Source organism: Syngnathus leptorhynchus, chromosome 4 (genome assembly GCF_054491065.1).
Source record: "Syngnathus leptorhynchus isolate UIUO chromosome 4, UIUO_Slep, whole genome shotgun sequence".
Classification (NCBI taxonomy): Eukaryota; Metazoa; Chordata; class Actinopteri; order Syngnathiformes; family Syngnathidae; genus Syngnathus; species Syngnathus leptorhynchus.
Genome location: NC_141198.1, coordinates 649,896 through 662,383, shown reverse-complemented (window position 1 = coordinate 662,383; position 12,488 = coordinate 649,896). Strand labels below are relative to the sequence as shown.

The 12,488-nt window shown below is 42.2% G+C and overlaps 1 protein-coding gene across 6 annotated transcripts in view; it reads left to right on the top strand.

Moving 5' to 3' along the window:
- zfr (zinc finger RNA binding protein) overlaps positions 1-12,488 on the top strand; it is a 95,841-nt gene that overhangs the window by 49,868 nt on the left and 33,485 nt on the right. For all 6 annotated transcript variants that reach the window (XR_015065850.1, XM_085909765.1, XM_085909762.1 and 3 more), the window contains 2 exons: positions 9,533-9,698; positions 10,311-10,531. Coding sequence is in view for 5 of the 6 variants with exons in the window: in XM_085909765.1 (XP_085765891.1) it covers positions 9,533-9,698; positions 10,311-10,531 (387 nt within the window). In the remaining variant the exon portion in view is untranslated. The remainder of the gene's footprint in view (positions 1-9,532; positions 9,699-10,310; positions 10,532-12,488) is intronic.

Sequence of the window (12,488 nt, the reverse complement as noted above, 5' to 3'; positions counted from 1 at the left end):
ATTCAAATGATTATTACATAAATAACACGTTTATCAAACCATCTGTGTCACTCCAAATCATAAAATACATCGATCATCGATCGTGTAAACAATGCCGCGTACGCGCGCCGTCGGACTCGTGATTTGCATGTCTAATTATTCCACAGACCCATATAACGATATATAAAGTATATTTCAAATAACTATCATATAGCAACAATATTACCAAACCATCTGTCACTCCAAATCATAAAATACATCGATCATCAATCGTGTAAACAATGCCGCGTACGCGCGCCGTCGGACTCGTGATTTGCATGTCTAATTATTCCACAGACCCATATAACGATATACAAAGTATCTTTCAAATAACTATCATATAGCAACAATATTACCAAACCATCTGTCACTCCAAATCATAAAATCCATCGATCATTGATCGTGTAAACAATGCCGCGTACGCGCGCCGTCGGACTCGTGATTTGCATGTCTAATTATTCCACAGATCCATATAACGATATATAAAGTATATTTCAAATAACTATCATATAGCAACAATATTACCAAACCATCTGTCACTCCAAATCATAAAATACATCGATCATCGATCGTGTAAACAATGCCGCGTACGCGCGCCGTCGGACTCGTGATTTGCATGTCTAATTATTCCACAGACCCATATAACGATATACAAAGTATCTTTCAAATAACTATCATATAGCAACAATATTATCAAACCATCTGTCACCCCAAATCATAAAATCCATCGATCATTGATCGTGTAAACAATGCCGTGTACGCCCGCCGTCGGACTCGTGATTTGCATGTCTGGCGTGATGTGTGCTCGCATGTTGTCATCACAAGCAGAGCTTGCATCCTAAATTGCATTGCTGCCCCTACTGTTTTTTTGTTTTTGTTTTTTTACATCACCACACTAAATTCTCTTCAGCAGACCTGTGCTTTTTAAAAACAAAAAAAAAAACAGCGCTTTCCCCTCCCAGTTGTTGCGTCACGGCCAATGGTGAAATTCAAATCACCCTCCTTCAGTTTAGTTTGAAAATAACTATATTTCTTTTTCAGTTGTTTTTTTTTGTTTTGTTTATTTGTTTCATGAACTTGAATATTGTGCTTTAAAGTGTGAATTGCTTTATTCGTTTTTTCAGTGTATTAAAAATAATATGTGAGGTGATCAACTGTACTAGTAAGTAATGTGTTAATGATCAAGTAAATTTTTTTGAAAAAAAACCCCACATATAAGTCGCTCCTGAGTATAAGTCGCCCCCCCCACCCAAACTATGAAAAAAAAACGCGACTTATAGTCCGAAAATTACGGTAAAATATAAAAGACCATGATAATCATTAATAAAAATTAAATGATTATAAAGTAGAAATTTAATGAATAAGCAAGACAAAGAATTACAAGTCTCAATTGTTCGAACAACAAACAATAATTCCACTCAATCTCAATAGAGCAAAAATTATTCAGTCTCTAAGTTCTCTCGATTGCAAAACTCTCAAATAGTAAAAAAGGGTAAGAGGCAAGAGGTCTAAGATGTTGTTTGGTGGAAAAGTCTAGTGATCAGTTCTCCTTGTTCTAAAAATCCGAATTCTGTTTAAAAGAACAGGCTGGCCTAAAGGAGGGAGAAGACGACGCCCTATAAATGGCTCCTTTCTGCTGCACCGGGGTCCACATATCCTAGCCTGTCTTTAAGCTTAAAATTTGACTTAGTCCAATTTGAAGACTCTAGAAATTCATAGTAGATTTTGGTCTAATCTCAAAACGAATGAAAAATCTGTCTTTGTCTAATCGGCGTCCTCGGCCCACGGGCAGCAGCCCGCGGGGGCAAACTCCTGACGGGGAGAGCCCACCGGGCGAGAGAGAGCCCTGTACTTTGTCAGAACAAACCTTTTATACCAGTTCAGTACATGGGTCCTATGCCAGCTTGGTCACGTACGGGTTTTCTTCCATGACGTCGTATATTGTCCTCAGATGACCGAAATGCTTCTAGAATAGACTGCACCTGCATCTCAGCCGATCTCAACCAAATTCCACCAAATGAGGTCACCATTTTCTCAGGGAGGCAACCATTTTCTCAGGGATGCTTCATCCTGTTTCCAACTTCCAAATTTTCAGATGCTCAATTTAGCATGCGATGTCCGTCAAGTTGTGTCAGCGTGACATTTGCAATCGGTCCTCTCTCTTATTTGTGTTCCATCAAACAGCACTTCCCCCGCCCTCGTTCTTATCTTCACTCACATTTATACGTTCATGTGTAAATGAAACATCAATATTACATATATGTTGGATATTGATTATACATCAAGACAATAATAACTCATACTTTCACAATAGTCAACACATAATCATAACTAGGGGTGGGAATCTTGAGGCACCTCACGTTTCGATTACAATTACAATTTAGAGGCTACGATTCGATTATAAAACGATTATTGATGCATTTTTAATTCATGTATTTGATGCACTTTTTCCACATTTCTTTTTGTCTCACTGAATGAGCATTCATCACTTGCAGTCAAAAAAACACTGCATTTGAAATAAGAAACGAAGAGTTGAATTAATTTCCATTATATTTTATTAACCTTTATGGAAATATCCATTGGAATGGAAATGCATGAACATTTGAACTCTAGTGTACAGCTCAAGGTGCTTTTTGTGTTTCATGTGTTACAAATAAAACAAAAGTGCTCTCAGCCTTAAATGAGCGACTACTTCAGTACCAACAGCTCAAAACAGTAAACAAAAACTCAACTCTCATTTTGTAGAAAAATATTGTTTTTAACCACTCAAATGTGCTCTCAGGCTTAAATGAAAGACAATGCGTACTACTACTTCAGTACAAACGGCTGATAAAAGTGCTTTTCTGCTTTTTAAGTTGTGTAAACATGAACAAGTTTCCCTGAGGTACAAATAAAAAAACTCAAGTCCATTTGCATCCGAACCTCAACAATATGTATGATAGGTCAAGTGTGCTAGTGAGAAAATTCCATGTTCTTGTATAAGAACAGGAGTTGATCCACATGCTCAGATGAGAGTGTGCTGCGTTGTGCAGTGATGTCGCCTGCAGTCGAAAAAACTCGTTCTGCAGCAACACTGGTGCCTGGAATACACAGGTACTTCTTGGCAAGCCTGGAAATAACAGGAAAATGTACTGCATTCCTTGCCCACCAGTCAAGAGGGTCCTCAGACAGACGGAGAGCTGGAGTACTAGTACAGTACTTGTTAACTTCTTGAGCCCTGGCGTAGGCAGATTGGGGCTGTGGCTGCCTTTCGGCTTGATGATGATGATGATAGAACTTTATTTATCCCACAGTGGGGAAATGTACTTGTCACAGCAGCGTATATGAGTGCAAGAATACAAATGCCAAAGTTTCAAAAAAGGATAAATAACAGACAAGGACAAAGACAAGTGCCGCTAGCAGAGACGAAACACAATTTTATCAGGTGCCACGCATGTTGTAGTCTAACAGCAGAGGGAATGAAAGACTTGCGGAATCGTTCCTTCCTACACCGCGGGTGTAAAAGTCTGCTGCTAAAGGAGCTGCTCAGGGACCGCACAATGTCATGGAGAAGGTGAGAGGTCTTGTCCATGATGGATTTCAGCTTAATTAACGTCCTCCTCTCACCCACAACCTCAATGGAGTCCAGGGGACAGCCCAGGACAGAGCTCGCTCTCCTGACCATCTTATTCAGTCTCCCCCTGTCCCGGTGGGGTGGGCAATTATTTTTTTCATGGGGCCACATGAGAAACTGAAAATATTGTGGAGGGCCAGCCAAAAGGCTGAACTCAATTCTTCATATTATTAATTGCATTTCTTTATAAAAAGCAGTAAATAAGATTATTTTTGACAAGCTGGTAAGAGTATATATCATAATTAAGTAATGAAAATGTGAGTTTTCCTTGCAAAAAATGTTATTTATTCAATCAAATTTTCCCAAAACAATGGTAAACAAAATGTGAACGTTTTTTACTATCTGTGACATTTATCCAATAAACTTAGATGCAGGCAATCAGGTAATCAATATCTCTGAAGAAAAGCATGTAATTAAATAATTAAATCACTAAAACAACATAATAAAAACACACTAAACATGCAAATAAAAATAACCACACTACAATTAAAATCATGCACAACTCAACCATAAAAACATGCTTTAAAACTTCTACCTTCTTACATTTTTAAATTCTTTTTTCTTGTTCAGTGAGAGAAATCTAGTCTCTGCTGTGCTTTAACGAGTGCATCAAAGTGAGGTTGCATGTCTGAGGTGGAGATGCGAAGCACAGCTTCCGATGTCCGCGCCCTCTCAACATCAGTCACGCTGTTATATTTCTCCACGTGTTTCGTCTCGTAATGCCGACTCAAATTGTAGTCTTTAAACACGGCGATCTGCTCCCCGCAAACTAAACACACGGCTTTACCTCCGACTTCAGTAAATAAATACTTAGCAGTCCAGTTTTTGTTGAAAACCCTGCATTTGGCATCTACCTTTTTTTAGCAGCGGGCATTTCTGAGGGCTTAAGTCTTGTGACTTGTTAGCGACAATGATCCAATCATGCGCACGTCTCGCACGCCTTGATATACGTATTGCGTCATCATGTACGTGAATAAAAAACAACTTCAAAATAAAAGCAACGCAGCTTCAGTCCATGCATCAAGTAAAATAAGAAAATATGTTTATTTTGTAATTTCCAATGAACCTTACACGGGCCAGTCAAAGTCAACCAAAGGGCCGTATGTGGCCCGCGGGCCGTACAATGCCCAGGTCTGGCGTAGAGGATGGCTGAGGCCACCACAGAGTCATAGAAGGTCGTGTGGAGAGCTCTGCACACACTGAAGGACCTCAGTCTCCTCAGCAGGTGGAGGGGACTGTGGCCCTTCTTGTACAGGGAGTAAGTGTGATCAGTCCAGTCCAGTTTCTTGTTCAGGCGAACACCCAGGAATTTGTAGTTCTCCACTACCTCAATGTCCGATCCCTGGATGTTCACCGTAGTGAAGTGGGGTGCTGCCCTCCCGAAGCTCACAATCATCTCATTCGTCTTGCTGGCGTTCAGCTGAAGCTGGTTGAAATCACACCAGCTGACAGTCCTTGATGACCGTCCTGTATTCCAAATCGTTCCCCTCAGAAACTTATCCAACAATGGCCATGTTGTCGGAGAACTTCTGGATGTGGCAGTGCGGTGTCGTGGGTAAAGTCCAAAGTGTACAGGGCGAAAAGGAAAGGAAAGAGCACCGTACCCTGGGGGACACCTGTGCTGCAGCGCACCACGTCAGACTCACAGCTATGTAAACCTCACATACTGCGGCCTGTCGGTGAGGAAGTCTGTTGTCCATGCAGCCAGGCGCTGGTCCACCCCCACCTTCTCCATCTTCACCCTGAACAGTGACGGCTGGATGGTGTTAAAAGCGCTGGAGTAATCGAAGAACATGATCCTCCCAGTGCTCCCAATGTCCTTCAGGTGAAGCAGTGTTCTGTGCAGTAAATAAATCACTTCATCGTCCACCCCAACACCTAGTCGGTAAGCAAACTGCAGGGGGTCCAGCTGCGCTCCCACCAGCGAACGCAGATGACCCAGGATAATCCTTCCCATAGTCTTCATCAGGTGGGAATTCAAGGCAATAGGCCTGAAGTGATTATGCTCCTTGGGGCGCGGCACCTTCGGTACGGGGACCACGCAGGAGGAACTTTGTTCAGGCTCAGGTACATGACCACACCACTCAGCTGGTCCGCACAGTCCCTGAGCAGTCTCGAACAGATGCCCTCTGGGCCCGGGGCCTTCCCTGCCGTGATCTTTCTGAGTTGACTCCTCACCTGAAGATCTGTAAAGGAGATTGGGATGTTGAAAGACTGGGGTGAAGGAGTGAAAATTGAAGAGTGACGTCGGGGGGGGGGTTGGTGAGCTGCCGGGGGGCTGGAGCGTTGAAGGTGGCAGGTTGAGGTGCGAAGCAGGGGGAGGTGGAATCAAATCTGTTGAACAGATTGAGTTCATCCGCCCAGTCCTTGTCCCCATCAGCTGGTTTCCAGTCAACCCCTTTACCTTGGCCCGAAATGGATTGCAGACTCCTCCAGATGTTCCTGCCGTTGTTAAGCCCCATCTGCTTCTCCAGCCTCCTCCCGTAGTTCTTGAGTGAAGTGCTTCCCCAGCAGATCCTCCAACAGGGAAGATGACAAAGCTCTTTGTTCCTCTTCCATGTCTATGTTTGGTGGGTCCTCTTCCCTTGCAGCAGGTGTTCCTCGTCCTCTGGCTCATTTTGCTGTAGGTAAACAAATGAGGAAAACGTGTAAACAAAAAGGCTCAAAGGTTTATCAGAACTTCATTGTTAGATTGACATTTGATACAAATGATGGAATTTGATATTGAATTATGTACAAAATAAATAAATGTTATATTATGCAGAATATGCACAGAGTAACACTTGCCACCTTCAGGGCATGTTGAGCCGCAAGGTTCAGCGTGTGGACGTAGCATTTCAGATGGCTGAAGTTACCCAGCTGGGCAGCGACAGCCATATTAGCTGCGTTTTCTGTAACTAGAACAACATCTTTATTTGCTATGTTCCATTCATTTAAAGCACTGCTTAGCAGCTCAGCCATATTAGCACCCATGTGGCTTTCATGCATTGCTCTTGTTTGAAGCACGTGTCCTTTCAGCTCCCACTCATCGGTTATGAAATGCGCAGTTAGAGTAACAAATGACTCGGTGGCTACAGACGTCCATGCATCTAATTGAGACTCGGTCTGCATTCAACAGCGATGATGTTATTTCTGCTTTAGTCTGCTTGTAGAGTGCTGGGACGGCCGTGTCGGTGAAATAGCGTCAGGATGGGATGACTTACCTCGGCTCCGTTGCCTCCCTCATTCTCCGAAATCCCCAATTCTCTACAACCGAGTACGGTTACAAACCCATTGCAATAAATTCCGCGATGCCTTTCATAATTCGCTTGGCCTTTTGCGATGTGTTTGGCAGCTTACTCAGAGCGTCCTCAATTGTTCGTTCGTTGTGTTGCCAAAGTATTTTATTTTAGTGCGACAAATCATCCATACAACGTAGCTTTTGTCCAATTCATTTCCTCCGTCAACATTGTAGAATCCAAAATGATTCCACAGGTCTGCTTTTAAATTTTTAGGAGCAGATCGGATCTCTCGGCGAAGTGGGTTGAATATCTCAGGCTCAGCCATGTTTGTTTTGTTTTTTTCTGGAGGAGTGTACAGTAATCCCTCCTACTTCGCGGCTTCAACTATCGCGGCTTCGCTGTATCGCGGGTTTTCAAAAATGCGTAAATTAATTATTTTATCGCAGAAATTTCATAATTTCACGAGGTTTCGCGGCCACTTGAGTTTCTTCATTTTCCTTTAATAATGATAGCTTACGTTTAAAAGTCGTTTTCTTGTTTTGAAATGAATAAATTAAAGAGTCAGTACAGTATACTTTATCGTCACATGTGACTTCAGGGCGTTCTCTCCACCGGCGGTGGCCTTCATCTGGACATAGCGATACACTGTTAGTCTCGTCGCTAAGGCATGAATGCGGAGCGCACAGTCCATTGATATGAAAGTCCCCTAGCAGCGAGCTGGTTGATGTCAGCGATAAAAATAGAATATCTTCCAAGAATAGCTCAAAAAAATCGCGGGTGGGTCTGGAACGTAACTCCCGCGAAGTAGGAGGGATTACTGTACTGCCGAGTATGCCACTGCGCTCTCGGTCCGTTCCGCATAGCGTTTCGAAGAATGCGCTTACTGTATTTTAGTTCTGCTTTACATGGCATATTTAAATAATCGGAATTTGGATGTTTGCGAATCGTTCTCGATTCTTCCACGGCCGAATCACTATTAATTTAAGAATTGGAAATTTCCCCCACCTCTAATCATAACTATGATCATGGGTTCTCCCAATTTAGCAGATTAAAACACTCAAGCAGCTTCAAAACATATCAAAGTCAAAAGTCAAAGTCCGCTTTATTGTCAATTTCTTCACGTTAAGGCACACAAAGAGATCGAAATTACGTTTCCCACCGTCCCACGGTGACTGGACACAATACACAACACTCACAATCAAATAGCACAAAGAGTAAAAACGAACAGACAAGAGCAACGAATAAGTAATAAGCAAATAACCCAAATAAATAAACAATAAATAAATAAATAGACAAATAAGAGCAGCAAAATGGAGCAAGCGTGCTAATAGCAGACAGCCAGATCATAGCGCAAAAGAACAGGACGTCATGCAGGGGAGGGGAGAGGGAATTCAGGATCCGGACATCTTGGAGTACGAAGCTTATTTTGACAAGCTGGTGACATCTAGGTCAACCCCAAGCGTGGGATTGCAGTCTTCCACTAGCAGTATCACTGTCAAGCCCTTGTCCTTACTCAACTCTTAATACATTCTTGTGTAAATGAAACATCAGTGCTATGATGCTGCTCAAGTTGCTACTAACTATATAATATGGCAAAGCAGAACAAAATAAAGTATATTGCAGTTTACTCTAACTGTTTAACATGTCTCTTTCTCATCACCTCACCTTGAGCCTGGGATTCTCTAGTTAGCAAATTAAAATATTCAAGCCATTCCAAAGTATTTTATAGCAAAACATAATCCAAAATTGTGTGTTGTTTCAGAACAAGTCTTCATCTAGTCGATGACTTTTTAAACTATTGATTTACTATGTTAGATCAATCTGACTTTGGCACCATTTTCTGGTGAAATTTGGAACGGGAATGGAAGTTGACTGGTTCAACCAACAAACTCCCCTTTACCAGTTTAACAATAGTTAATTTTGAACAACTAACTTTTAAGTAACCCTTCCTCAATCCCCCTCCTTCAGGTCTCCCATGTCAAGCTTTGTCACCATCTTCTGGTGAAATTTGGAATTTTATTTGAGCCAATTAGTCTGGGCCAAATCCAATACACATTCACGCACCATCTTGTACCATCCTATCCACCATATAACTTGACAAGACCTAATAAAAACTAAGACTAGTTTTTTGTCATGTCTTTTAAAAAGGGTGTAGTGAGGCCTGACTGTTTGGTTCACTTTAAATGAACCAGGGTTTGATTGTAATGCTGGTCTGGACCTTTTATGCAGGTGTGAATACACACAAACTAATCCTGGTGCGAATTAAAGAAACAAACCGAGAACCACTTTTTCAAGTGGTCTCTGTTTGCTTCCAAACGAACTTTAGTGCGGTTTGCTTCAGGTGTGAATACAAAAATATAGATCTGAACCAAAAGCACAAATGTGCAGAGCAGGAATGCAACACGTAGGACTCGCACGGAAATGGAGGAAATGATTTCCGGGTCTGTGCTCTGTGTGCCGCCCTGGTCATTGCTGTCCAATGGGAGAACAGATTGTCACAAGCGTGGGTGTGTTTACAAAATATACTTCACTTGCAAAATGTACAGTCTGAATAGAAACCGCACCTAACAAAAAAAAATTAAGTCCGCTTTTGGTCCTGACAAAACAAGCGGACTAAAACACTTTTCTGGTCTGAATACACCCTAAGAAATAAATAATTTGAGATGTCACTTAATTTCAGGCGATATGAAGAAGACATGTATTGGAGACGTATGGAAGAAGAACAGCATCACTGGGATGAGCGCCGTCGTGGACCAGATGGAGGGTATTCACAGGGTCCACCTGGCCCTCCGGGTCTTCTCGGAGTTCGACCTGGTATCCCAGGTTTACAGCCACAGGGTCCTTTGGTAAGGTCAAGTGAATTTCCCCTGTGGATGTACAAACCATTCATCTACCCACCCATCATTGGAAACAGTTATGTCATGATTCAATGCCTGAATTGTCTCCAGGTTGGCATTGTAGATGTTCTCAATTGCCTGTGTGTGTGTGTGTGTGTGTGTGTGTGTGTGTGTGTGTGTGTGTGTGTGTGTGTGTGTGTGTGTGTGTGTGTGTGTGTGTGTGTGTGTGTGTGTGTGTGTGTGTGTGTGTGTGTGTGTGTGTGTGTGTGTGTGTGTGTGTGTGTATGTATGTATGTATGTATGTATATTTTTTTAATTGTATGAAAGAATCCCAACATGACAAGCATATTGAAATTGTTGCTGGGAAAACTGTTGCTGGAAGTGTCCGCCGTAACAAATTTCCATGTGGAAACTTGACTTTCAGGATTACGAAAAATAAAAATGAAATGATCAGCCCCAAAAAGCTCGGGACAACTTTAGCAGTGTTTTTGCTATCCAAACACGTATTGAGGAGCTTTACACATTTGTTTTAGGATTTGCCATCAAACACAAAAACTCAATTGCAGTTTACTATGCTTTAGGAGATTACTTTATTGCACTTAATACTCTTGTGCCCTGCAGCACCTTCGGCGACCTGACTCTTCAGATGACCGCTATGTCATGACCAAGCATGCTTCCATCTACCCCTCAGAGGAGGAGCTGCAATCCATTCAGAAAATTGTGTCAATCACAGAGCGTGCCCTCAAGCTGGTTTCAGACTTAATAACAGATGAGGACAAGATCAAGGAAGATGATGACGACGAACCGAAAGAAACACCAAAAGATAGGTGTGACATCGAAAGGTATGGTAGCAGTGATGATTTTTGATTGTATCCAAATTTACAGTAACGGCGATTCTTGCGACTGGATTATAACATTTAATGACCTCGACCTTTCAAACGTCTTATATGTTATATTAAACTGTAATTGTACACATCTTTATCTGAGGCTGTTTAATTGAATCTACAAAATATTTGAAAAAAAAAATTATTAGAATAAAATATGTACCTCCCTACCAAGCCCAACATGTTTGCAAGTGATTTAATTCACGAAATTGTGACAGTGTCTCAGCCCTTATTTTACATGCCCACTTAGCAAGAAAACCAGACAGAGTTGACAAATTCTGTAGTCAGCAACGACAAACTTACATTAGACAAAATCTAGCCAATGAATGCGAGTGTGAATTGTTGTACGTGCCCTGTGATCGGCTGGCAACCAGTTCGGGGTTTACACCACCCACTGTCCAAACTCAACTGGGATAGGCTCCAGCTCACCCACGACCCTAGCAGAAAAATATGAAACCTGCCATCGATACTTGCAGTAAAAAATGTGACTACGGCTGTCACTATCGAATATTTTTAGAATTGATAATTCTATGGATTATTCCAATGATTAATTGAATAAGCATACAATTTTATTTGCAGTAAAGTATATTAAAGCTTACATATCACGTTTATGAATTTTTACATTTTACTCATTCAGTTTTGGTTTATATAAAGTAGACCAGCGATGCTTTTGTCTGAATTCCTCATTTTGACATGTCCCTCTTCTATACTTGTTCTGACGTGCGGCTCAGAGCAAGCAGTTTTTTTGCCGAGTCTTTAAATGCAAATGAAATACTTCACACCCCACTCCCTCCGGGCTGCAAGATGTGCACCTCCATTTCCGGTCGGACATATTTGTAGTTTTTTAGCTGAGGTAGAGTTAAATACAGTAGGGAGAACAAGCATTTGATACACTGCTGATTTTTCAAGTTTTCCCACTTGCAAAGCATGTAGAACACGGTGACAAGACATATCACATATTATATATATAGATAGATAGATAGATAGATAGATAGATAGATAGATAGATAGATAGATAGATAGATAGATAGATAGATAGATAGATAGATAGATAGATAGATAGAGAGAGAGAGACACACACAGACATACAGACACACAGACAGAGAGACAGAGAGTGTGTGTGTGTGTGTGTGTGTGTGTGTCTATATATATATCATCATCGGCGGTCACTCGAGACGAGTATGACAGTCTTCTTCTCAGGGTTGTCTACTTGTGGGTCCGCAGGTGGGCGTAGAGCCCGATCCGGGATCCACATATTTTTGTGCAGTATGGGCAGGAGAAAGTGGTGATGGGTTGTGGGTGTGCTGGAGCCAGTTTTTGTCTTTCCTTACGGAGTTGTCGTTTGGTTTCTGCGACACGGCGGAGTTCCTTTTTGTGATGTGCTGCACCTTCTTGCACCGCTGCCCTCCAGAGGTTCCTGTTCAAGGCGATGCGCTCCCAGTCCTGAGATGTTATTTGGAATTTCTTGAGATTGGTCTTGAGGTTGTCCTTGAAACGTTTCTTTTGCCCACCCGGGGCTCGCGGACCTCTCTCCAGCTGGGAGTATAACATCTGTTTGGGGAGGCGGGTGTCAGCCATGCGGATGAGATGTCCTGTCCATCGGAGTTGGTGCTGCATTATTAAGGTGGTGATGCTCGGTATCCTGGCTTCCTCCAGAATGCTGATGTTTGTGCGTCTGTCCTCCCATTTGATCCTGAGTATTTTCCTCAAGGTTCTCTGGTGGTGTTGCTCAAGAGCTCTTAGGTGCCTGCTGTAGGTTGTCCATGATTCTGCCCCATAAAGTAAGGTGGGGAGAACCACAGCTTTGTAAACCAGGAGCTTGGTGTCAACACGGAGGTCTCTGTCTTCAAAGACTCTTTTCCGGAGTCTGGCATACGCTCCACTGGCATAGCTCAGGTGATGGTTGACCTCAGAG